Source organism: Cladosporium halotolerans (genome assembly GCF_011745625.1).
Source record: "Cladosporium halotolerans strain TM138-S3 chromosome Unknown Sca11, whole genome shotgun sequence".
NCBI classification, from domain to species: domain Eukaryota; kingdom Fungi; phylum Ascomycota; class Dothideomycetes; order Cladosporiales; family Cladosporiaceae; genus Cladosporium; species Cladosporium halotolerans.
Window position 1 is genome coordinate 295,086 of NW_027191462.1, and position 26,110 is coordinate 321,195.

Genomic DNA, 26,110 nt, shown 5'->3' on the forward strand with positions numbered 1-26,110 from the left:
TCGCGAGTGCCCTGTCGAAGAGTACAGTTCCACCCAAATTCCCTTCCAACCGATGATCTTACAATTTCTCCCGTGCAAAGGAAAGGTACGCCATCCGGCATCCGACTCAAACCAGTCTACCCAGACCCCACCCTAAACGCTCGAAAACACGCACGTCGTCGACCGCCCGCAAACAACCTTCTGCTCAACACTCACCTTCCTCCCATCTCCCAACCTTGCCGTCGCGCGCGGCGTGATGTGGAACCTGTGCTCCTCGCGCGCGCCCGTGCTCTTCTTCGCGCGCGCCAGCTCCGCCGCGCTGTCCAGCGGCTGGATGTACAGGGGCGCGGCGGCGTTGTTGCGCTTGCCCGTGCCGAGCTGGAAGTGCTCGTTGCCGCCCCAGAAGACGACGTCGGCGCCCCAGTTCGTGCTGTCCGCGCTGCTGGCCGCGCTCACGTTGACTTGCGTGATGTTGCGCATCACGGCCGCGGCGTGCGTGCTGCCGACGCTGAGGGAGGCGAGCCGGATGGGGACCGTCGTGGAGGTCGCTTCGTCGTATTCGAAGAGGGAGGAGAGGGAGGGGATTTTGGCCGGTGTGCTTTGCACGTGTGTCCAGCGGTTGTTGCCGAGGGAGCCGGTGATGCCGGTGCCGAGGGCGAAGGTGTCGGCTGTGACGCGGCCGAGGGCGCGGAGTTGGGAGGGGTCGGTTGTGCCGGGGGATGCGGTGCGGGTGGCGTCGACGGTGAAGTAGGTGTTGGAGCCGCCGGCGTGGATGGAGATTATCTTTGGGGTTTGAGAGGTGCCGGCGTACAGTTTGGCGAGTGGGAGGAGGGAAGGGGCATCGATGGCGGATGTGTCGGCGGTGGAGTCGAAGCCCAGCTGTCCGGAAGCATTGTCGCCCCATGCGAAGAGGCGGCCTTCGGAGTCGAGAGCGAGGGAGTGGCGGTCTCCCGCTGCGATGGAAGTGATCGGGAAGCCCTTGAGGGTGGTGATCTCGTGAGGCTGGTCGAAGTCTCCGGCGGGACGAGTAAGCCAGCTCAAGCCTGGGACGCCGAGTTGACCACGCGAAGGGTAAGTATCGGAGGCAGAAGCGGCAGAGAAGACGCGGCCCTTGGATGTCAAGAGAAGAGAGTGCTCAAGCCCGCCAGCAATAGAGGTGACGCGCTCAGATCGGGGGAGATCCTTGGGTGTGAGGTCGCGGTAGGCAATGCGACTGGAGGTAGAGACAAAAGGGATCCAACTGCTTTCGCTGACTTTGACTCCAGACGCCTGATCGTCGGCAGAGGCAGGGATGCTGTACACACTGCCGTTCTTAGAAAGCGCGATGATGCGGTCCTTGGAGAGGGTCAAGGAAGTAAGGTTCTTGCCTCTGAGTGTCTCGACGGGCGTCTTGATGTCAGGCGCATATCCTGTGCCCCACTGGAACAGATTTCCTTGCTCGTCGATAGCGGCACCAAAGTTACGGTCCATCCGAATATCTCTCAGTAGCTTTCCGTCAAAGAAGGCTATCCGTCTGGGCGTCTTGATGTTGGTTTCGTTGCGGTCCGGTGCGACAACTCTGCCGGAATTGCTGCCCCATGCATACACTCCAGGATTCTCCCATGATCGCTTGACTTGCAGGTGCTGACTCGAGATGAGATCCCTATTCTCTTCCGTGCTGACTCCCTGCTTCTTCCTCGATTCCTCGAACACTAAAGGGTTCTGCTCTTCCTGTGGTGGTGCTTCTGCGTTGACGGTGCGAACAAGTTGGCCGTCCTTGATGTAGAACTGTGACACAGTGGCTAGGCCTCCAGCGGCAGCGATGGCTAATAATGAGCGGGACAACTGCTGCTGTTTCCGGTTTGCGCGCACTCGGTATGCGGCGGTCGCTGTGGTTGCTGACTGGGCATTCTGGTTCAGAATGTTCGCTCTGGTCGAAGAAGCTCTACAGCATCGCGGAACTGCACGAGGCGCGGCGCGAGAAAGCATCTTGGAAGGTCGTTTTCAAGCGCGAAGTAACAATGATCGCAGTCAATTACCACTTCACCAGTAGTAGGTTGTATGTTTCGAGACTCGGCGGGTTGATGCTCGTCTAGACGGCCTCCACAGACCAATGGACAGCTCGAGAACGTCATCACTAGACGCGCTAAGATCTCGAAAGTCGGCCGGCGGATCTGCCTCCATCTCCGAGCCAGGGTCTGCATACTGACGCCTCCGCCCAGTCTCCCCACTACGCACTGTTGCCTTTCGCGGACACGCAGCACTGCGGGACGCCGACGGATAGACCGCATCAACACGATCACGTCCCAAAATCGACCTCGGGACATGGCAAGGAAACGCCATGGATGACGCTTGGTTCCACGACTACACCAATGTGCGCGCACAGCAACAACCGGCTAGCGAAAGACCGGCTACGCACAAACGCCGGTCCTCTTTGCTCCAGCAGCCAGTAAGCCCACCTTGATTGACTACCTGCTTGCCGCATTGGTATGTCGTTATTTGTCCGATCTATTCTGATCTCACTCGCCAGGCCGATAACAAGGCTGATGTCGTCGTAGAGCCTATCGTCGAAGCAAATGAAGACGAGCAAGATCCCTGGCGTATAGGTCCCCCGCAAGCAACCGTAGCCAGGAGGGCCCAGAGCTACTCGGATTTCTACCATGTTGTGACGGAGTTCGCTGCGAAAGAAGATACACTTCAAAGGAAAGGAAGCTTGGATGCGTCGGCGCAGCAAGAGAGTTCGGCGGGGACAGAGCTAGGGTTCGAAGATGATTTCGCGACATTGGAGGATCACTTGCTGGACGAGAGCCACGCTCACTACGACCGATATGCCGAGGAATTGCTGCTTACAGAGTCTCAATTAGGAGGCCTGCTGTCTTCCACAGATGACACTCTGGAGCTTCTGTCAAGCTTGTCAGCTTCCTTCGAGGCCGTTGCAGCGCAGACCGAAGCATTCCGCCAACAATGCGAGTCCTTGGTGACTGAACGCCGACGCTTGACTGGCCTTGCGGACGCGATCGAGGACAACGCCCGCTATTACACCTACCTCGAGCCTATGACACGGCGACTCAATGCACCGGGCGCAGCAAATCTGGTTAAAGGAAAGGACTTCCCTGAGATGCTTTCCAGTCTGGATAGCTGTCTGGTGTACATGGAGGGTCATCCCAAGCAGCTGGAGAGCGCAACATATCGCGCCAAATACAGGCTTCTCTTGACAAGAGGCCTCACCTTGATCCGCCACCACTTCACTCGGACCTTGGGAGACATCGCCAATGATATTGCCCAGCGCATCCAAGGCGGCCAGCTCAAAGAGACCACGCATTCAGCTTTGCTCTACGCCAAGTTCCGGGTCCCAGCCCCGGAGATGAAGTCGCTGGGTGTGGAGATTCAGAAGCGTGCTGTGCCAACTCCAGACGACGTCGACGCTGAGCGCGAACCGGAGTATGCAGGTCTCATGCGCGAGCTGTACCAATCGTATTCTACGACACGCGGTCGGCTCATCCTGCCACTCGTCAGCAGGAAAATGGCCGAGGTTGCTTCGACACCACAGCAGAGCGACGTCCTTGCCTTTTCCAAATCCGCCATTAGCTTCATGCGTGGAATTTGTTTAGATGAGCACGAGCTTTGGTTCGAGTGGTTTGAGAGCGATGGGGCGCTCTACGACTTTTTGGAAAGTTTGATGGAGCCAATGTACGACTATTTGCGACCTCGCACAATTCACGAGACGAAGCTGGAGAAGCTCTGTGAGCTCTGCGCGACAATACAAGCACGTTACATGGACGTTGACGCGGATGATGATGACGACGACTCGGATGTTGCAAGCAGCGTCATGAGCCCAAACGCCAATGGCAAGTACAATACGGCGAGGAAACTGGACTTTGCCAGCCTGGTACAACCCGCATTGGAAGATGCACAGACTAGACTCGTCTTCTTAGCACTCGGCGTGCTGAGAGATGGAATTGAAAACTACAAAGCCCAGACAAAAGACCTCGAATGGCCCAAGCCCAACGCCACGACTGCCAACGGGCACAAGAGGGGGCCTGTCTTGTCCGGTCGGCGAACATCTGCCACGAAGACACCTAAGTCTCCTAATGTTGACGCCGAGAATTCTGACGACGCGGAGAGCATGTTCTCTACCGCGCTGAACTCCCACTCGACATCCTCGCATGGCAAGAAGGACTGGTACCCGACCCTGCCCAAGGCTCTCTGGCTGCTTCGCCGCATCTACCGCCTCGTCCACAGCAGCGTCTTCGATGACCTCGCCCACCGCATCGTCCATTCGACCACCCTATCTCTCATGTCCGCCTCCCACCAAATCTCCTCCAAGACCTCATCCCCCGCAAACGGGCAGCTCTTCCTCCTCACCCACCTCCTACACCTCAAGCAGCAAATCGTCGCCTTCGACATCGAATTCGTACCCCCGGAGGTCGAGTTCGACTTCAGCTCCGTCACAAACACCTTCTACGAGCTCCGTGACCGCGGCACCCTCTGGAACCCAACCAGCTGGTACCGCCTCGTCTCCGGCGCCGTCGGCGGCGGCCTGCTCCCGCGCGTCGTCGAGAACATGTTCGACGCCAAGGCCGAGCTCGACGGCCAGCTGCGCGCCGTCATCAACGACTACGTCAACGCGTCCGCCGCGCACATCCTCGCGCCGCTGTCCCCGGAGTCCGTCGCCGCGGGCAGCAAGCCGGGCGTCAAGGACGAGGACCGCTTCGACGCTCTCAAGGCTGTGCGGACGGTGCGCGGGCTCGCGGAGAGGAACGCGCCGCTGCTGAGGGTGAAGCTGGAGGAGTTTTTGGCGGATGATCGCAGGACGCTGGAGACTTTGGTCATGGCTGTGCGGGACCAGGTTGTGCTGGGGTACGAGGAGTTCTTCGACGGATGGATTGAGCAGCAAGGGGGCGAGAGGAAGGTCAGTCGCAAGGGCAAGGGGAGGGAGTCGGATGTGCTTGGGCCGGAGGTGTTTGGGGAGATTGTCGGCAGGGTCTTTGAGATCAAGGCGCTGGACGAAGTGGGTGATGGTGATGGTTCTTGAGTTGTTGGCGGCTCCGAGGGAGACGGAGTGGGCCAGCATGCAGACTTTTCACATCACAAGAGGAAATAGCATCAAAACATTTGCCTTGCCAACTCTATCATATGGCTCGCCGTCTTCTTGCCGAAGTTCGTGTGCCAATACACTGCATTGACGTGTTTCTCATTGCCTCTTCACAGATCAAGACGGTAACTCGTACGTCGAGGCGATGTGAAGAGTTTCGATGTACAACATACTCTCGATGTAGCGTACTTACAGTCCAGACCTCTCCCTATATGCTCTATGTACAAGAGTCTCTATCATCGCTAACTCACATATTCACTCTCTACTTGCGAGCGAACGTTTTGCAGATCCAAGTAGTTTCCAGTAGGCCATTCTATGCCAACCTCCTCTCCCTGCCACATGCCGTTGTTCTGATACCTGACGCGCACATGCCGCTATACCGAGACACGGCGATCGCAGCCGGCAGCAGACCACGGTTCGCATCCTCAACAGCATATGGCCAGATGTAGTGAAGAGCCAGGGCAACGTTTGCCGGCATCATCAGGCCGCATACACGCAACCGCGAGTCATGCGGCCGTACCCCTGCCCCTGGCCATGAGCAGCAGCAGCCGGGGATGCTGCGAAAGCAAGCAAGCATCTTCGTCGCCCGAAGCGAGCGCGCAGTAGTTTGCAGGCCCTGAGTAACCCCCGACGCACCTGGCATGCGAACCGTGTCTCCCATGTGCAGCGTCAGCGAGGTGTAGCTTTCGCCTGCGGCACGTCGGCCGCGCCGAAAAGGGTGCTCGTTCGTGGTCGCATTCGGCAACATGGGCAAGGCGGGAGTCGCATGTCGTAGCGGTTTGCTTGCCTGTGCTGCAGGATGACTGCCGAAGCTTTGCGGGCGTGGTCTGACGCGGAGCTTCAGGAGGTAGGTACCTCATGTAGCGCGCAGTCTTGGCAATGGAACGAAGCATCTCTAGGTTCGCGTCCTAGCGTGCACTTCCTGATATGTCGAGAACGGCGATCGATCGAGCGAGCGGACAGCGGGAGGAGTTTCACGTGTCGCTCTCGACGATGTCCTCGCTGCGGCAGACCTCGCGGTTGGGCAGAAGGCGGTCCGCCTTTTCCTGCCGCATCGTCTCTACGTCGTCCGACGAGATGCCCATGGTGGCCTCGCGGTTGCGGAGGAACCACTGGATGCGCTCGTCGCGGCCGCGCATCCCTTGCACGTCCTGCTTGACCTTGCGGAGCTCCTTCGCGGCGCGGTCGTGCACGATGTCCCGCTGCTCGACGAAGCTTTGGCCCGCGTCCTGCGCGCGAGAGTAGTTCGCCGAGCTGCCCATCAGCGCCAGGAAGGCGATGAGCATGATGAAGTAGCTGTTTTGCATGTAAAGCGGAGATTGCTTCTCGCGCCTGACGCCCATGGCTTCGTCTTCGCAGCGTTCTCGCCATCGCTCCCAATCCTCCCATGTGGCATTCTGCCATACCGGATCGGACGGATTTCGCCAGTTCTGGTTGAACGGGCCACCGGCGTTGCTCCCTCTTTCCGCGGCGTCCGCTCTACCATCCCAGCCGGAGCCCAGGCGGTCGTACGCACTTCTCTTCGCCGGGTCGGACAGGATGCTGTTCGCCGCGACCACCAGTCTGTACCGCTCGGTCCTCATCTCGTGTGACATGCTGTCGCTACTGTGTCCGTTCTTATCAGGGTGATAGAGTTTGACGAGCTGGTAGAAGCGAGTCTTGCTATAGGCCTCGTTCTTCTTCAGCGCGAAGATCTGGTACGGCGTGGGACACTTGTGCCCTTTGGGCGGCATGGGCCATTCATGTCCGCCAAATGCACTGCCCTCTTCCCCGCCGCCGCTCACAGTTGCGTATTTCCTCGACGTGCTTCGTGGACATTGTTGCTGTCGCGTGCCTGCGTTCCACCGCGGTGATGACGTCGACGACTTCGCCTGCGCAGCAGACAGAGAGGAGAGGCTGCCGCAGGTTGTGGACAGGAGGATGGGTTTTCGAGTCAACATCGCCGTGGATGAGAGAGGATAGTGGGCATCGTGCTTGCGCAAAGGGCGGGTAAAAGGCAGCGAGGGGCGATGATCGATGAGGCGGAATGAGCGTGTATGCGGCCTCTGTGCTGTCGCACTCCCGCGTGCGAACCCGGCCTGGCGGGGGATCTGATTAGATTGCGAGATCGGAGGGCCCACTTTTTTGTGTACTTGCTTCACTTGTTGGCGACGCAACAAACGATCCCACGCCTTTTGGCAGGGAATTGATTCCACTCGAAACAGGTAACGCGGCCGGCCAGCTTCAGGCGGACTTGCAAGTGACGGCATATGCGTAAACATACCATGCATCATAACATTCGCGACACACATATTCCACCATAATGCCGTTCGATCCAGGGTCCGGGCTGGTCTTCACTGAAACGATCGTCGAGGGACCCTTTCATCGCCCATCACGAGATCAACTGACACGATGCGTCGGTACGCCGCCGACATACAGCCCTCCAGAAAAGGGCACAGAAACGCTAGTCTCTATCGCAATGCGTAGCATCCTTCACAACCTGGATAATATCGACTCGGAATCGCTCAGCACAATCCCATCCATCCTGCTCGAACAGATATGGAAAGCAGTCCAGCGCTCGTGAGTAGTCCTCCAGATCCGAACTGCCAAGCGCAACCTTTCACTAACATCCCCCAAGCCAACTAGACAGCCTCCTCCTCTGGCAACTCTTCGCGCAAACCCCCATCGGCACACGCAGCATGGTCAAAACGCACGCCGTGCGCGCAGTCGACATCGACCGCGCGCTCGCCCTCTCCCCCCACCCGACCGCCGCCTGGCTCACGACCCTCGAAATCACCTCCGCCTCCATCCCCGCCACGGCCCTCGCCTCCGCCGCCTCCCTCCCCAACCTCCGCCACTTCCACATGGCGACCTCTCACCAGACCCCGCGAGACGAGGGCTTCACGGACCGCACGCTGAAGTCCTGGGCCGAGCAGGCGGCCACCGCCGGCGCCTTCGCGCGCCTCCGCACCATCTTCCTGTACTTCCAGGGCGGCGTGTCGCGCTGGTCGCTCGCGCACCTGGCCGCCTTTCCCGCGCTCGACGAGTTCTGCGCGTACCGCTGCCGCGTGCGCAGGCACCGCTTCCGCGCGCCGGAGGGGTGGGCGGAGAGGCCTGAGTGAGTCTCTGCCCTATGTCCGATTTCCCGATCTTCGAAAAGAAAGGAGGGACCAGAAACCGACCTTGTTCAGTTGCTGACCCTTCTCGACAGCGATAGTTTCGTCGCTTTCCAGCGCGCCTCGAAGCGGCACAGGAGCTCCAGCTACGGCGGCGCGCTGAACGTGCCGCTGTGGGACGACGCGGTCGCCGACTACTTGCACGGGCAGGCGGCGAGGTCGGAGGATCCGCTGGATGGTCGGCCGGTGCTGCGCGTGGTGGCGCGGGATAACGACAGCGGGTGGAAGCGGCTGGTGGATTTGGACAGGGTGGTTTGTTTGAAGAGGGTTTGGGGGAGGGAGGCGGTGGGGCAGGTGGGTGGAGAGCGGGAGGTGGTGGGGAGTGGAGGGGATAGGCCTGTGGTGAAGAAGCGGAGGGTGGTGTTTGATGGGGCGGATTTGAGTGAGATGATGGCGGGGTGAGGGAGGGTGGTCTGCTGGAAAGCGATATGTTTATGTCACGCAGGGGTTTGGACGTCAGCTGGGGAGGGAGACAGTACCTCTCCACTGAAGCTGACGAGTATTAGCTTCCGTCTTTGGTAATGCGTTCCGTCCAATGAAAGCTTGCGTTGGTCTTCAACAGATTTCCTTTTTCCCCTTTCAAGTTGAGCGATGGAAGCCGGGAGAGAACACCATCATCGACGAATAACTACCACATACAGGCATGGTATATTGGAAGCAGACGGAAGACGAGTGTTTTTCAAATTTGTTTTGCAATTCAGCAGGCAAAGCCATCAGCGCTTGACAGGCCTTGGTTGTTCCCGCGTTAATTTGGTATATAGATTCTCATCCGGTCATGCCCGCATCGCTCGCGAGCGTCAGTCAAAAACAATTCCCTAGGATTTCCCCCCCATAACCCATACTCCAGTAGTCTATGCTATTCGTGGTGTAGATCCGACATGAAAGGCTTGCTTAAAAGATAACGCTTTACATGCAAGCAGCGCCATCAATACCGATGACCTTGCCGTTGACCCACTCGCCGTCCTGGGAAGCGAGGAAGCCGACGACGCGGGCGATGTCGATGGGCTGGCCGACGCGCTGCATGGGCGACCAGGTCTTGGCGTACTCGTCGACCTCGTCGTCGGACAGCTTCTCGCCGCCGGGGATGTATTCGCGGCAGACCTGGTGGTACATGTCGGTCTTGATGCCGCCGGGGGCGACGCAGTTGACGGTGATCTTCTTGTCGCCGCAGTCGATGGCCATGCAGCGCACGAAGGTCTCGATGGCGCCCTTGGAGCCGGAGTAGACGGTGTGCTTGGGCACGCCCTTGGCCTGGCCGGTGATGGAGCCCATGAGGATGATGCGGCCGCCGACGCTGAGGTGCTTGTAGGCCTCGCGGGCGACGAAGAACTGGCCGCGGGTGTTGATGCGGAAGACGCGGTCGAACTCCTCCTCGGTGACGTCCTTGAGGTGGCCGAAGGAGACGACGCCGGAGTTGGAGCAGACGATGTCGAGCTGGCCGAAGTGCTGGACGGCCTGGTCCATGAGCTTGCTGGTCTCGGCGACGTTGCCGACGTCGGCCTTGAGGGCGACGGCGTCTGTGCCCATCTTCTTGATCTCGTCGACGATCTTGTTGGCGGCGTCGGAGGAGTTGGCGTAGTTGACGACGACCTTGGCGCCGCGGCGGGCGAGCTCGATGGCCATGGCGGCACCGATGCCACGGCCGGAGCCGGTGACGAGGGCGACCTTGCCGTCAAGGCGGGAGGTGTCGACGGAGACAGACATTGTGATGTGTGGTGGGGGTTGGAGGGGTCGGAGGGGTAGAGGTTGAGTTGATTTGAGAGATGTAGTTGTAGTGTTGGATGGGATGTGGATGAGAAGGGAGGTCAGGACAAACCGACGAAGGGATGGATCTATATAGGCTTCACACCGCAATGGACACGCTCGCGGTGGACAGCCCATGAGCTCTCGCTCGCGGGCTTGCTACAAAGCGCGAGGCCGCGAGGTCGTGGAGCCAAGCGTTGGAGCTCACATACAATGGACGACTGATGATACGTCGAAGCGGGCGCCGACCAGTGGCAGGGCTCAGCCTCCGCGCACGGCTCCACCCATGCCGCGACGTTTCCAACAGCACTCGCTGTCGCTGGCGGTGGTGAAGGCCGGTCGTGGTGGACGATGAGACGCGCTGGGCCTGGCGTGGGCGGGCGGCGAGGCAGCTCGGGCTTGGTGACAGAGCGAGGGCGAGCGGCGCAGCGAGTGAAGTCCACCGCGCACCCCTACGGCCGATCGCCCTCGGTGCGGGAGGCCGGCGGGCGGTGGGTTGCGTGCGGGTGCTGGCGTGTTGCTGCTACGGAGAGATCGATTTGGCTGCGCGCTGAGGCCGCCAGGCTGCCCGTGCGGCGTATTGCCGGCCAGCCTTAGCAGCGCAGTCCGGTGGGGAGCCCGCGGATCCACTGCCATTGGCCGCAGCCCGCGCTTTCGACCCCCAACACTCCCTGTTCATGCTGCAATAGAAGACGTCTAGAGGTCATCCATTCGACGGCATCGACATATTCCTCTCTCACACCCTCTGCTATATGTCCTCTTCACCGACACAATAACAACCACGCAGTCTCGCCCGCTCCTCGCACCTCCATTCACCGCCGGAGATGACTTGCGCGCCCGCCCTCGCGCTGCGGAGCTGAGCTGACACCGGGCTGTGGGCTTCGCTGAGACAAGGCTGTGGGTACCTGTTGGATGTATCTGCCCTGCCCGCTCACTCTGCTATATTTATCTACATCCTCGGAATGTCGTGTCAGCGGGCCAACGAGTCAGACAACAATCGAAACACCGTCAACGAAACGTTGGAGCGACGCGTCGTCGACGGCAATAGTAATCTCGTGCGACGCGCTCTAGTGGAGAATTATTTGTGATGATAATAGTCGGCGCTAGGTGTTAAGGCATCCATCGCTAGGGAGCCGTGCGCTGAGGCTATTTTGCTTCCGCCCGTGTTGTTATGCACGTGTAGGCGGAGGACTGCGGGCCTTTCGCCAAGTGCTGTATGCAGCTTCAATTGCGCACACCGCTACGCTCGCTGAGCGTATAGCAGGATAACGGGATTAGAGGTGCTTTAGTAGTCTGGCTATTGAGCGAATATGACAATCAGCGCAAGCAACAATCCAATGCTGCACCCAACAACGCACGTTGGGTCGTGAAGCCCGCCATTGCTATCGGAGAGCGACTTCGCATTCCCATGAAGCCATTCTCACGCAGATCGCAAACCCACAACACCGCTCCCAATCGCCAAAATTCCAGAATTCCAAGAATTCCATCTCCCTAGCATTCTCCACCGCTCCTCGTGGCATCTGCAGAGATCGTCACAAGGATCCCTCTCGCTATAGCCAGGTCCCTCTCCGACTATAGCCTCCGGACCCTTTGTTCGTCCTGCAGAATAGGCCCGGCCTCGACCGGGTCACCGCTTCTCCGTTCGGATGGCCTCTCCATCGCTTGTCCGTTCGTCTGCAGCTGTGACCAGGAGTTCTGAGGAACAATGGGTCGTGAGCGGGCACACGATGGTCGTCCGACGGTGCTGGAGATGGGTATGGAGCATTGGAGAGCCGGCGATTGTTTGGAAGGCTTCACAGCGCTGTGGACGGGATTTGAGCATGGTGCGATGCTGTGTCAAACACAGTGATGTATCCGAAGACACTGGAAGGATGAGTAGGTCTCATGATTGTAGAGATGATTGTCTAAAACAGCAGGTAGGTAGGTAGGTAGGTAGGTAGGCGTACGCATCTATCTCGAGTAATCCAATCCAATCCATTCGACGACCATTGCCTCCAACCAACCCTCATCCTGCAGTCGTTCAACGCTCATAGAGATGCTCACAATCACCCTGAACCGCACACCAACCCCAAACAAACCAACCAACCATCGCCGCAAAAGAAAAAAACCGGTATCACCAACCTCCTCACTCCCTCCCCTCCCCTCTCCGTTCCACCCAGCGGCTCTCCGCCATCCCCCTCACGCAACCGCGTAGCCGCACCCGTGCAGCCTCGTCCTCACAGGTGAAGTAGTAACAACAACGAACCGACCGTGCGGCCGGCAGTCAAAGGCACAATCCGCACAGCGCGCGCCAGCCGAACGGCCACTGATAGCTCCATCTCCGTCCGCGGCGACCCTCCAACGTCTCGTCCGTCCCCTCCCCCTCGAGCTTCCCCAAACCGTCGGCAGCGGAACGGGGAGATGCGTGTGTTTCGACCTACGGCCTATCCCCGTCCGTCCGCCCGTCGCTCTTCCCGTGTGCAGAATGCGCAGAACGTGTAGATGTGGAAGTGTATGTGCATACACCTCTCTGTAGGTACCGACCGACATGCAAGCCCGCAGACCGCAAAGCCAAGCGCCACATCGACGACTCTTCCCGCATCGCCAACGATCCACAGAGCGAGCGCTCTACATACTATACTGTACGGCAGCCTAGCGAGGCGCCCCGCCCTCTCTGTCCCTTCCTGTACGCGAAACGGCCGCACCGGACCGGAAGAGCCGTGCGCGGGGACTGACTGACCGACCGATGATGGCCTACCAACGGCGTCCGGAGGGGGAAAGGCGCGGCTCCAAGTGGTCGAGAGGGAACGTTGTGGAAATGGGCCTGCCTGAAGGAAGAAAGGACAAGGAGGAGGGGGATTCCGGCCGGACGGAAGGACGGACGGACCTGGCGGCGGTATCCTAGGGAGACGGGGTGGTTGACGTCGGATCGACATGGGGGGGAGGGGGGTTTGTGCGAGAGTTTCGTTCGGTCGGGAAGGGTGGATGGAGGGGGTATTAAAGAGAGTGGGAGGGACGCTTGGGAGGTTTGTGTGAGTGTTCTGCGTTTCTCGTTTGTGCTTCTTGCTAGCTCGTTTGGTTGCTTGCTTGCTTCTATCTCTTCGTCCTGTCCGGCTCTGCTCTGCTATGCTCTTGTCCGCTCTGCGGCGCAGGGTGGGCAAGGCAAGGCAAGGCAAGGCAAGGCAGGCTATCATCCCATGTGCTGTTCATTCCATCCAAGAAAAAAAAGAGAACCACCCAAAAAAAAAAAAGCAGGTCAAAAACTCCCGATATTTGTTCCCCTCGTTGCCGGTCGTCCCGAAAGACATTACTGCATTAATCCATCTTTGATCGCGGAAGGAACGCAGCGCTCGTTGTACGCGGCAAGAATTGCAGCAGGAAGGTCAGAAGACGTGAGGCCGTTATTGTAAGGGAAATGAAGTGAAAAAGAAAGAAAGAAAAGAGAAATGGAAAGGGCTGCTTTGCTTGGCCCGGCGCAGTGAAGTGGCAATGGATTCGAGGAATCCGCCACGGATGTCTGGTCGACTGGAGCCATGGCTAGTGCCGTGGTTGAGGTAGTCGCTGCATCATGCGGTGTGGCACGGCTGACCTTGTGGCGGCCATACTGTAGAGCTGGGCGACCTCATGTCGCCTGGTCTGTCAGGTCGTGAAGAGGCGGTTCACGACCATGATCTGTAGTTGTTGTGGTAGTAGATGTGTAGATGACGAAAGCAGGTAAAGACCGTTACTCTCATGCACCACGTATGGTCAGACACTTCAGCCGCGAGCGAGCTTCTCCAGCTTGCTGCGGATGCCGTCCGAGAAGCGCGAAGACGCACCCTCGTCGATGACTTCAATGCAGTGCTGGAGAACCGGGAACGAGTGGTCGATGCCGACCTGCGAGCCATCGCGCTTCGTCAGGCAAGGCGCCCCCTCGCGCTTGGTGAGGTAGCGGGTGATGAGTGGGTGGTCGGCGGGGAGGGCGTCGATGGCGAACGAGGGACCCTGCACGGGGTACATGCCGTTGGCGCCGTTGGCGATGTTGTTGCCGTTGTGGACGAGGCTGTCGGTCCACAGGACGAGGGAGGCGCGGTAGACGGCGGCAGCCCACCAGGGCGGGCGGATGCCGCGGGGCATGCTGCGGACGAGGCGCAGGACCTGACCGCAGTGGAAGACGGCCTCCTCGACGTCGGAGACGCATCGCTTGTGCAGCCAGACGAGCTGCTGCAGGCTGCCGTCGGTGTTCTCACGGCGCGCCAGGCGCTCGATTTCGGGGAAATTGGTGACGGCGTTGAGGCTGATGAGGTGGAAGAGCACGAGGTTGGTCTGCATCATGGCGCACATCGGGTTGGCCTTGAGGTAGCGCTCGGCGAGGTCGAACCAGCGCTGCAGGAGAGACTGCACTTCCTCGATGCGGGAACGAGTGGATGCCGCGGTGATTGCGCGGGTGCCGTTGTTGCGAGACGAGAGCGAGTCGGAGAAGCAGCTGAGGAGCTGGCTGTATTGGCAGACCAACGTTTGCAGAGGGTGCAAGAGCAGACGCATCTGCAGCGGTGTCATCTCAATTCCGAGAGGAATCATCTCGTCGTCGAGGAAGTGCCTGAAGAGGTCCTTCAACGACAAAGGCCTGGCGCCCGAGCCGACCGAGGAGAATCCACCGGAGAACTCGTGGACCTGCTCGAAGATGCTCGACCATTCAGAAGCACTCTTCGCATGCCAGAGACGGTCCGCATCAGGCATCGGCGCGGTGAATTCAGTGACCGAGAAAAGAGGGGCAGTATCGTGGAACAAAGACAGGTCTTGGTCGACCATGACCCACGAGTAAACCAGCCTACTCCTGCTCTCGTTCTGGATCCATTCACTCCAAAGGTGGTCAGTGTTGCCACGGTGATCCGAAGACTGCGGCATGGGAGGCTTGTTGTCTAGGACACCGGAGTGGCGAAGCATCGAAGAGTACATGCCACGCTGACCCATGGCAATGTCCATCTGCCACTTGTCGCCACTCCATGCGGCCTGCACGGTGAAGAGCAAGGCGGAGTGGAGGACTATGGGGTCGCCAGACATAATAATGTTCTTCTCGATCAAGTCGAAAAGAGAGATGCGACATGCCTCCGTGAGGCCACCAGTGAGCCACCTAGCCTCAGAGTCGGGAATGTTCATAGCACCCTGTGCGATCATCATTAGAACGAGCAAGCTGGCGGCGCGGTCATTATAGCAATGCATGAGCTCATTGGCGTCGAGGATGCCGCGAGATGTCAAAGGGTAATACCGCTCGAAGCAGTTGGCGTATGACCTAAGGAAGTACTCCAGAACACGAGCGGGTGGCAAGATAACAAAGTTAGATCCGCTGTTCGAGTTTGGCGTCATGCGACCGTTGGGAGGAGAGTACTGGCTGGAGTTGTCACGGTGGATGTCGAGGGCCTTGTGGAGAAAGCTTTGTGTAATGGCTAACAACTTGTCCCTGGTGCTTTCGTGCAGCTGCATCACAGTCAGGTGGTCGCCACCGGCAAAGTCAGCCTCGTCCCATCGAGGACTCCAGGTGCTCCAGCCTTCGTGGTTTCGAAGGCTCTGCTCCAGGCGTTCCAGGTTAAGCTTCGCAGTCTTGGGGCACGCACTTGACGGCACAGTTGGTGTGCATCGGAAAACCGACCATGCGTCTTGAGCAGCGATGATTGCGGCCATGTCATTTCTCTGATCCGGTACGGATGTCGTCGACATCTGCCTGTGGGGGTTCATAATTGCTGCCGAGCTTCCGAGTTCCAGATCAGAGAACGCGCGTTCGACTTTGGGAGTCTCAATGGGGGTGATCAGCGGTGCTTGCATCTCTGGCATCATGGGCATCATTCCGTCCGGGCCAGGAATCATATGCATAGCGGCGGGATCAAACTGCATGTCAGGGTTCATGAGCAACTCGGGCTGGACAACGTTGTTGACGCCGTCGAAGCCCAGAGGCATCTGCATCTGGCTCCAGTCGAGCATGAAACGGGGACTTGAGCCTGGGTCTGAGTCCTCAGCGCTCATCTGGTTAAACTCGTCGAATCCGGAAATGGGCGTTGACTGAATGAAACCATTCGGTCCTTGCGGCAAAGGCGGAGACATGTTGGTCTGTTCAGGGGGTGTAGGTCCGCTGGTATGACCCTCGATGTATTGTGAAGGTGGTCCGTCGACGGTGGGTGCAGTCTGTTTATCCTCTGGTATGCTGTTCAGATTGCTCTTTGGACTCGCAGGCTTAAGGACGGGAGGTGCCTGTGTAGGGCTGCCGTTGGGCATCTGCGTCTGTGTCTGTGTCTGGGTAGGAGCCTGGCCGTTCTCGCCCGACGGCACGTTGTGTGGAGGCATGGCGGTCAAGCCCTCTGGAGGGACGACTATTCCCATGCGTGTTGCATTCTTCGACGATCGTCTTGTGGGGCGGAGTGTGCACTTGAGGTTTCGGCCGGCACATCTCGAGCAAGGAAACTTCTTATCGCACTTGGTCTTTGTTTTGGCGCAATTACTGCAGGCGATGGGTGTGCGGCCTGCTGATTTGGGGATCATGCCATTGACGGCGGGGATCTCTTGTTGGTTCTGGTCACGTCCGTGGACGGTGTAGTGTCGTTGCAGAAGGTCCCTGGAGACGTTATTAGCCTACCATACACAGAATCAATCGATCGGATCGATCAAGACGACGAACCTCCTGGCGAAGGACATGTGACAAGTGAAGCATTTGAACGGTTTGACATTTGTATCTGTTGGACATCGGTCAGTATTCGTCTGAACGATCGACAGGACGATCTGTTGGGGACGAACGTGTCAGGATGTGACGCTCGAGGTGCTCGTCCCTGGTGAAGGACTGGCCGCAGTAGGTGCAGAAGACCATGGTGCCGGGCGATCGTCTGTCGACGAAGCAAGTCGATGTGGTCGAGGGACAGGCCGGCAATGGAAGGGAGGACGGGGCGTGTACGCAGGACGTTCAGGTGGCAGCGAAGCGAGGGGGAGCCGGGGAGGGTGAGGGCAATAAGACACGGCAGAAACAAGGTGGCCTGCAACGATGGAGCAGGGCGGCGTAGTAGTATGGGCGGAGGTGATGCGCGCGAACGGGCGAAACGGCGAGCTAACGGGGGCTAGCGATAAGATTACAGCAGGCGCAGGATTGAGTTTGGCGGGCTGGGGCGCATGGGCGCAGGCTGGAGGCTTGTCGCTCAGCTTGCAGATCCGCCTGGCGCGCGCTGGTGATGCGAGTGATGACTTATAGACCGCGCCCGTGCTGCACGTCTGACGGGCCCGGACAGGGAGCAGGCAGGCCCCTGCCGTGCGTGGCTGCGGCTGCGCGGCGAGGGCTGGGATGCGCGGTAGAGGTGCTGTGCGTCCGCCGTGCAGGGACGGTGAGGGAAGGTAGTCGGTCGGTACGGTAGGTACATGGCCTGAGCCTGCTGGTGCTTGCAGTGGTGAGCCCGCGGGAGCTCCTGAGTATGAGCCTGAGCCTGAGTATGAGCCTGATGAGTGAGCCTGCGCCTGCTTGAGCCCGATAGAGGTGGTGACGGCGCCCGTGATGTGTTGGCGCTGCCTGCTCGCTCGGGTTTGCACGCTGCCGTGAGCCACGATGGACTACTGGGTGGCACGCCATCCGCCTTCGCCGCGACGGCGACCCAATGCCTGGGAGCCTGGGAGCCTGGGAGCCTGGGAGCCTGGGACCACCGCTCCAGCCGGCGGGCAGCAGTACTGGCCCACGCCACGACACGCTGCCATGCCATGCCGGGTGCCGCGCGATCAGGATCAGCCGTCGGAGCATTCTTCTGCGCGCGCGTCTCGGCGGCCTGCAGCAGCAGCACAGGGCGCCAGGCGTGCCCGCTGCGCGATGAGACGCCCACGGACTGCGCTCCTCGCCCATTCTCCACCGCGCCCACCCGCCGCTGCATGAGGTGGATGTGCGCGATGTGCCCGCCGCCTTTGCCCGCGGGGTGGGCTGCCCGGCTGCCTGGCTGCCTGGCACGGCCGGGTCAGAGCTGGCCGTGCTGCTCCACCGTGTTGGAGAGTCGCTGGCGGTGCGCTGATGCCTCCGCCGCCGCGAGTATTTTGGGCGTGGGCGCGCACCACCCGCCCAAGGTCCAACACCCGCCCACGGCGCCCTCGCCCTCGCCCTCGCCCTGCCCTCGCCCTCGCCCTCACCACCCCGCTCGCCCCTGGTTCCTGGCCCTGGCCCTGGCCGCGGGCTGGCTGCGTCTGACGTTGCGCAGCCGCAGGATGCGGCCCTGGGGCGAGCCTGTGGGCGTGGACGGCGGGCGGCGAGGGCCAGGGCGCGGTGGATGATGCGCGCATGCGCCAAGTTCGCCTTCCCTGATGTCAGGAGAGACAGCTATGCTGCTGCGGCCCCCGTTTTAGCAGCAGCCCGGCGAGGCAGCTAGGAGGCTGCGGGCCAGCGTATCGGCGCTACCTGGCTACCTGGTGGCATCAGCTACATCCCTGCTGGCGGCGCGCTGGGCGGCCCTCGAGCCTGCTGCAGCTGCTGCAGGACCCTTTTCTCCTTCCGGAGCCTGCTGGCAGATAGCGCGCTGAGAAGAGTCGAGTGCCGGAGGGCAGGCGGCCGCATCGGGCAAACACATCGCCAGCGGCCGCGAGGGCGTGCGCGCCTGTGCGAGCCTGAGCGCATGTGCGAGCCTCAGCAGCGGTAGGGCCAGCGCCGATCTGGCAACACCATCTCTCTCCCACGCGGCCGTGCGACATCGACACGCCGTTTCATCCGCCCGGCTGGGGCGCTGCTTTCGCGTGCTCGTGGCAATGGAAATGGAAATGGAATCTTCACGCGGCTCGATTGTGGCAGACGGCGCGCCCGGTGCAAAGGGCGGCCGCGCGAGGCACAAGGCACGACTCGGCGTCAGAGCCAGCGGCGCCGTCTCGCTTGCCGGCACGACGAACACCCAGTGCCCACATCCACAGTTGACTAAGGTAAGGAAGGTGAGGTAGCTATCTCCACATGCAAACCCAGCAGGCGAGGCACGGCGGGCATCCTCTGGGAGCACGCTGAGGGCCGCCCGGGCGGCAAGCCACGCGCTGCCGCGGCGCCGTCAGTGGCTCTCCTGGATATACCGTATGCACACATCACGGTGAGCGCGCAAGATGCAAGCCGCACGGTACCTATCGCCGTCGACGCTGCGCGAGGCTAGCTGGCCGTTCGTACCGTGCAGCGCGGTATCAGTGCGCAAATCTCTCGAGATGCAATCCACACCAGCGCGGCACCAAGACTCCCCGCAGAGTGATCGCCCGCCGGCGGGCTCGCGAAGGAACCTGGCGCCGATCTCACGCCACCGCGCCATCGCCCTGCAACGGGCGGGAGCCCACGCTCAGATGCTGCCTCCGCAGTGCGAGCAGCGCGTGGAATCTCGTGCACGCACACACTGCCCGCAGCTCCAGGGCGCCAGATGCGCCATCCGCCATGCACCACAGTTCAACCGTCCCGACTGCACACGCGAGGCCGCCGTCGCATCAGCACTGGCGGTAGCATAAGCCGCCCGCGCGCATGTTCAATGCGGCCGCCGCACGCCAGCCGCCGGCACATCCGTGGTCTGCATCCACACGTCAGCGGTCAGCCACAGCTACTGCTCCATCCCAGCAATCGAAGCTGGCCTATACCGCGCCTGGCGATCGCTTGCCAAACCGAGATGCAGCAGCTATCGGGCTTTTTCCTTCGCAAGCTCTCTCAGCGATAGGAGGATAGGAGGATAGGAGCACATTTCCCCGACACGCCTGGAGTTTGGGGCGGGCAGCCGCTCTTGCAGGCCGCCAGCAGCCCGTCCTGCCGCCGCCCTTCTCGTCAATCGAATGAATGCCGCCGAGCCGTCCACAATAATCATCTTCCCTGCCACCTGCGCAAAGCCTGCTTGCTTACCCGCTCCTATCCCCATGCTCGGCTCCACCTTCACAGTACGTTGAAGGATGCAGTGAATGCATGGGCAAATGTTCGCCGTGGTGAGGAACCTTAAGGGACGGTGGCAGGTCCAACAGACACGGCACGCAGTCTCCACACACGTCTTCTGCTTGTCGCAGTAAAGCTCTTGACCAAAGCGCTTGACAAGGAACATTCGTTCGCACTTGCCTCCGGACGAACCTTTTGGGCACGCTATCTTGCCGCCGGCGATCTTCACGAGGCCGAATCCGCTTGCTCGGAATGAGCACCGTTTGGCCTGCGTGGCGATCTGCCAGAGATTGAGTGTGCAGGTACATACAGCTCCACTATCAACTTTGGTCGTACCACGAAAGGCTCCCTCGCCGGGGCCCTAGCCACAGCATGATTCGTGAATGGTTCTCCGTGAGATGGCACCATATCAAACGTTATGCTCACAACAGCTGTCAGCCTGGGTACGCGGCCGGTCAACCATCGGATTAGGAAACCACACATCAAGAACCTCACCTACAGTGTGCATACAGTCCAAGGAACGGGAGACGAAGCCGACCGTTCCGCTAGCATGTGAAGAAACGTTTTGGTGTAAGTCTTCGAAGATCGTCAGTTTGGGCTAACCCTTCCATCACGACAGAATTGGCTCAACGAGCTTCATCCCAACGCTCAATCACGGAGGCTCCGTGAGACACCATTCATGACACGCACAATGTCAACGCACTCATCGAAACCAGTATCATTGAGGTATACGGTTCCCCTAGTGTATTTCCATTACAGGCCATCGGAGACAGCTACCATGACGATCTACATGTCCTTCTGGAGAAGCTCCACAAACCAGCTCACAATCACAAAGTCGCCACACGCCACGCTTGCGCGAAGACAACAACAAGAAAAGGTTTGAATCACGACATTGCTCCCGCGCTTGCTGTGATTCCCTGTCCAGGACTTTTACAGGCCTTCTGAGCTATTATGCTCGAGAGGTGCAGGCTTTCTGCCATGCTGTCGCAATCAATACGTTTCAAACTTCGATGGCTCGTAATCCTTTGCAAGCGACCAACTTGCCAATGCTCAAGTCTTCTGAGCCCTGATTCAGCATTTGTCGTCATCTTGCAGCGGTTAGGTCAACAATGACAATAAAGACAAAGTTCTACAATTGCAGCGAGACCCACATTCAGAACGGAGGGCAGTACAACCGAGCAGAGCGGGCAGTAATCTCTGCTATCATCCCAGCAATCCCTCCACTAGCTGCCTGCCGACGCTGCCGTGATCGAGCACCATCTCAACGGAACGGTATCTCACTCCGCAAATCGCCCTTTGCTATGGTGGAGAAGGACGAATCTTGCAGGAAGGCCCACTGCTAAGACAAGCGGCGTCAGTGTGCTGCAGCAATGAGTAATCCATTGTGTTTCATGTCGTAGTTGAACAAGTCGCCAGCGACAATAACCCTGGCGACGAGCGTCGCTAGCACCGCCGGTTCATCGACTTTTGCAAGGACATGCATGTTAGTACAATGCGCATTGCCCCTGGCGGATCTATGTATCTGTAAAAACAGCCCGCCGCACTGGGGCATCCGATGCCATTGGTGTGTTGCGTATCTGCTAGTAGGTGACGCAGACGATTTGATTAAATCCGTCCCGCGACGGGCGGACTCAGGACCGTTGCACCCTGCCCAACGCTTCAGTCAAGATGGGGCATTCGAATTTTTGCGACGCATTATTCCCTTTTCTCACATTGACAGACACGCGAGGTTCGATGACTTGAGCATCTGTCACCATCACTGTGTCGATGCGTCCGTCAACGCCCAGCCGATCCAAAGGGTGTGCGATTGGCTCGTGAAGAAACGTCCGCCAGCTCGCTGACTTCCGGACCGGCGTGCGTCGGATGGCTGGAATGCATTACTCTGTGGCTGAGAGACGGCCTGCACAAAGAGGCGCGACTCGTCCCTCGACCACGGCGCCACACACTACTGCAGCCGCGGGGCAGTTACACATCCACGCAGGCGTCGAGATAGCCGAGCACTGCAGCTGCCGCCATCCGCCACAGAGGCACCCAATCGCTAGCAAGGCCAATATATACATGCAAGACTCTATTGCATTCGATCCCCAAGTGCATTTACCACCACACATCACCGGGACCTTATCGCTGCTTTCCAGCTTGCAGGACACAATCGCACCGCCATAGGGCTGGCCAGACGCCGAACCATAACACTCGGCCAATTATTCCTCCCTGTCTCACTCCTACATCTGGCCGCGCCTCTTAGCACGCATCAAGTGGAGTGAGCATGGCAATGCGGTCTGACTGAGTTCCACGCTGGCCAAATCACCACCGCCATGTCGCTTGGGCCTTCATGCGGTCAGGCTTTGCTCCCTGTGGTTGTCGCCATGCTTTGCTACGCTGGATCCCTTGCTGCCGCTGCGCTTCGACGTGCTGCAACGCACTGCAACGCATGCGCGCAAGCACACCGGTACTCGCCGGGTCCCTTGTCATATGCACTATCAAGCGATCGCGCCTCGTATATGCGCTCGCTGCTGTCTCGCGCCAGCGCCGCATCGAAGCGACCGCTGACAGCGACCGCTCGAGCAAGGCGAGGTGCGAGCCAGGGCGTTCCCCGGACACTCAAGCGCGCAAGGATGGTGCTGGTCGCAATACCAGAATACGAAAAGAACAAAAGAGATCCCGCTTGTTCCGCTTCCGATCACACACCATCACGGAGCTCAGAGATACCAAGCTTTCCCAGGGTGGCCGCCACCCAAAAATAAACCTCAGGGCCCTTAGCGGGGGACGATGGATGCGTCGCCCAGCAGGAAGCGAGAGCGATCGCCCGGCCCCCAGCCCAGGGCTCACCTCATGCGACGGACACGAGCGATAATCGATGCTCTCGAAGGGAGCCGCGGGGGTCATGCTGACACCGGCGCCGCGGTGACCGTCTCTCGGCGCCGTGGTTATCGTGGTGCTCGCCCCGAGTCAAGCAAGCCAGCCCTCGTCAAACCCGCGAGCTTGTGTGCTTCCCCGTATAGCACCCCTCCTTCGCGGCAGCGCCAGCGCAGGCGTGGCGCATCGGAAAATTATCGAATGGCTGGGTTAGCTGCCTCGCCGATCCGCCCAATCTAGCGTTCAAGCCTGCCGCTGGCCGAGCGGGCGCCGCGGATCGCTGCGCGTGAGGCATCATCCATCAGTCGCCTGGCGAGCGCCGAAGCATGCCCAGCAGGGCAGACGCTCTGTCGCCCAATCTGGCGAGCATGGCTTGCTGCGGTCGCGCGGTGGCTTGCGTCGCTGTTCTTATCGTACACTTTGCGCTCGGAGCATTGTTTTTTGAAGCATGCGGGGGGCGTCGACGGTCTCGTCGATCGTCATCGCTTGTACCTCCGTACCCCGAATCTTGGGGAAAAGATGCGCGCGCGCCCTTCTCGAGTTCGCTAAGAACGTGGGCGAAAGTGTAACAAGCGAGATTATTGACAGCCAGCCAGCCAGCCCGCCAGCGCTCTCCCCTATCCTTGGCCGTCTTCGAACCACGGGAATTTCCCGCCAGTTTACCCTGAGCGCCACACTCAAAGAACACCCCTCCACAACCACCGTGGCAGCGGAAGTCAGCACTCCCTCTTCGGCAGTCCACGCTGGCATTTCCGGGGACGACTGCGCGCCATCTACGCAAGGCAGCAGCAGCAGCAGCAGCAAGCTCCTCCTGCCGTCTATCAGCGCCATTGGGAAACCCGGCCTGCGATTCGCATATGGCGGCGCAGAGCACCGCGGATCGATCTGCAACGACGCCGTGCAATCTGACTAACCTACCAAGCGAGGGCGCGGCCTCTGACGCCGTCGACTCGAACCGTCCAACCCCTCCGCGAAACGACGTGCACTATCAATCCTCGTCCGCGGCCTTTTGCTTCCAAATCAGCCAGCCCCAATTGATTGCCTGCGGCCTGCCCCGTGCGACCACCCACCTGTCAAAGGACGAGGGATCCTGTTACCCCTGCCCCTGCCCGGCCCTGCCCTCGTGACAAGCAGTGCGACCGTCGCACTGAGATCTCACGTGCGAGACTGCTGCGCTCCGCTCGTGCAACGTCGAACGCGACCCCAAAAAAGAAAAATCATGAAAAAATCAGAGAGAATCCTCATCCCACGCCCTTGAACCCTGCCGCTTACCCGCATCGGTCGCACCGCAGCAGAGCAGCGCAGAGCAGGCAGCAGAGCAGGCAAGGTAAGGCAAGGCAAGGTAATGTACCGCACCGCACCGCACCGCACCGCACCGCACCGCACGCCTGCATCCCGCGTCGCACACGCGGCGTGGCCAACGCCGCCCACCGCGTCGTCGGCACCGGCAGGGCCCTCCCCCTCCCTCCCTCCCTCTCTGCCTCCCTCCCTCGCGCGCGCGCGCGGTGTCATGTGGCCACGCGTGTGCGACCCAACGCGCCGCAAGCCCGAGAGCGAGAGCGCCTCGTGGCACGGAGGTTTATGATCTCAGATCTTCCGCGCCGGAGGGGCTTGCTTTCCCCTTCCCTTTCGCCTTTGTCGTTCTGGAGAGAGGTAGGGAGGGTCGCACTTGCGCGACGCGGACGGGCGTGGTTCGGGCTCTGCTGTGTGGTGGTGGTGGTGGTGGTTTGGAGGCACGGCGTTGCTCGCGCGCGCGCACGCCTTGCGAAGAAGCGAGGCGGTTGGCTGCTTGTGAGTGAGGTCGTTCGTTCGTGTGGCCGTCGGGAGGCTCAAGGTTGGTTGGTTTATTTCTGTCTTCACCGCCCTCTCTGCCTCTCTCTCTTTCTCTCTCCCTCCATCCCTTCTCGAGATATATTCGATCGCCAACATCATCCCCGTCCTCGCTTCTCGAAGGTGTGTAGCACAGAGCAGCCCTCGCAGTGGTTCCGAGGCAGGCAAGCAGGCAGGCGTGCTTTCTTGTACATTATCTACATGCATGTGCGCGGCGGCAGCAGCAGCAGCAGCGCTGTAGGCCTCGGCTCCAGATCCCTTCGTTTCTGCCTCGACCGACATCGTCGTCGACGGGATGACCGGCTCGTCGTCATCGTGGTCATCATCATCATGCTGGAAGAGGCAGTGGGCCTGAGTCAGGAGGACGAGAATCGAAAGTACGTCGCATCTGTCTCTTTCTGTCTCTCAGGTAATGCAATACATGCGTAAGTACGTACAGATCGCAAGCCGATTATAGAGATAGAGGTGGTCGTCGTGTGGTCTGGTGTGGTCTGGTGTGGCCAACACGCGCGGACCCGCCGCAGCAGCCCTTCCGACCACACCTCCTTCGCCTCGGGCATTGCCCTGATAAGGAGCACGTATGTAGGCATGTATGTACACCAACCCGCTCGCATTCTCAAATCACATCATCATCACCACCATTATCGTCCCCCACCCTCACCTCGCAATCGCAAACCGAACCAACCACCAGAACCTCCCGCTCCCGCTCCTGCTCCTGCTCCTACTCTTGCATCTGCCCAACGCTTTCCCCCTCCACCACTCAGCGCTCGCGGCCCCCAAGCTTGCCTTCTGCTCTCTGCCCTCTCTGCCAGACACACGAGGAGAAGCTGTGCAAGCTATACAGCCTTGCAGCTCGCTCGAGGCCGTCAGCCTGCGCGTTCTGCGGTTGCCTACCGTGGGTATGATGGGATGGGGTGGGATGGGATGGGATGGGGGCTGCGCGCGCGCTTTCGCGTCGGCGATCAAAGTAGGCAGGATAGGTGGGTGAGATTTGCGTCCAAGTTTTGGGTCCTTTCTGGCTTGCTGGTCGGGGTGGTTTTGTTCGCTTGTGCGATGGGTGTTTGGTTGGTGTGGTTGGTTGGTTGGTATGTGCGTGTGCTGCACTGCGAGGATGCAGTGGATGGTTCGGGCGGGCAGCTTTGGCTGTCGTGCGCGGCCTGGTGGTTGCCGTGGTGTTGGTTGGTTCATGTCGTTTATGGGGAGGTGTGAAGGAGTGTGGATGCCTAGGGATGGGTGTTGCCTGTGTTGATATTCCGATGATGATGAGGTCGGGGACTCTGATTGATGATAGCTCGGTCGTGGATTATCGTTCGCATGAACAGTTGCGTGCCGACATGGGGGTCTTTGTACATATAGCGAAGGTACATGTGGGTTTTGTCTCTGTCTGGCGGGGCTGGTTCAATCGGGGTCGAGCGGGAAAGAGGAAATGCTGGGTTGTTCATTGTCAGGAATAGCAGAACAGTTACAGGGTGTATTATCATCTACTCGTTGGCCTGGACCACCATGGCGATCGTAGTCGCTGCCTTCCGAACAGCTTTACGAGAGCATGGCTTTATCGTGTTGTTCGCCGTATCGTTTCCATGCTTCAATCAATGAACATAGACGATTCGAACATTTTCAACTGCATGG

The 26,110-nt window shown here is 59.7% G+C and overlaps 6 protein-coding genes across 6 annotated transcripts; 2 read left to right on the plus strand and 4 right to left on the minus strand.

Annotated features, from left to right (window-relative positions):
* Positions 1-132: 132 nt before the first annotated feature.
* Positions 133-1,947, minus strand: WHR41_04336 (uncharacterized protein; the record flags this gene model as incomplete). Its single annotated transcript, XM_069372942.1, has 1 exon — positions 133-1,947. The coding sequence occupies one exon, from the start codon at positions 1,945-1,947 to the stop codon at positions 133-135; it is 1,815 nt and encodes a 604-aa protein (XP_069230368.1).
* Positions 1,948-2,226: 279 nt separating this feature from the next.
* On the plus strand, positions 2,227-5,090 carry WHR41_04337 (uncharacterized protein). The gene is made up of 2 exons (XM_069372943.1): positions 2,227-2,407; positions 2,489-5,090. The coding sequence occupies exons 1-2, from the start codon at positions 2,300-2,302 to the stop codon at positions 4,991-4,993; spliced, it is 2,613 nt and encodes an 870-aa protein (XP_069230369.1). The 5' UTR covers positions 2,227-2,299; the 3' UTR covers positions 4,994-5,090.
* Positions 5,091-6,027: 937 nt separating this feature from the next.
* Positions 6,028-6,993, minus strand: WHR41_04338 (uncharacterized protein; the record flags this gene model as incomplete). Its single annotated transcript, XM_069372944.1, has 1 exon — positions 6,028-6,993. The coding sequence occupies one exon, from the start codon at positions 6,991-6,993 to the stop codon at positions 6,028-6,030; it is 966 nt and encodes a 321-aa protein (XP_069230364.1).
* Positions 6,994-7,246: 253 nt separating this feature from the next.
* Positions 7,247-8,154, plus strand: WHR41_04339 (uncharacterized protein; the record flags this gene model as incomplete). The annotated part of the gene is made up of 2 exons (XM_069372945.1): positions 7,247-7,612; positions 7,671-8,154. The coding sequence occupies exons 1-2, from the start codon at positions 7,356-7,358 to the stop codon at positions 8,152-8,154; spliced, it is 741 nt and encodes a 246-aa protein (XP_069230365.1). The 5' UTR covers positions 7,247-7,355.
* A 960-nt stretch (positions 8,155-9,114) lies between these two features.
* WHR41_04340 (putative tetrahydroxynaphthalene reductase) lies at positions 9,115-9,912 on the minus strand (the record flags this gene model as incomplete). The annotated part of the gene is made up of 1 exon (XM_069372946.1): positions 9,115-9,912. The coding sequence occupies one exon, from the start codon at positions 9,910-9,912 to the stop codon at positions 9,115-9,117; it is 798 nt and encodes a 265-aa protein (XP_069230222.1).
* Positions 9,913-13,335: 3,423 nt separating this feature from the next.
* Positions 13,336-16,940, minus strand: WHR41_04341 (uncharacterized protein). Its single transcript, XM_069372947.1, has 3 exons — positions 16,696-16,940; positions 16,580-16,634; positions 13,336-16,516 (listed from the first exon to the last, which is right to left on the minus strand). The coding sequence occupies exons 1-3, from the start codon at positions 16,763-16,765 to the stop codon at positions 13,687-13,689; spliced, it is 2,955 nt and encodes a 984-aa protein (XP_069230387.1). The 5' UTR covers positions 16,766-16,940; the 3' UTR covers positions 13,336-13,686.
* Between the last annotated feature and the right edge of the window lie 9,170 nt (positions 16,941-26,110).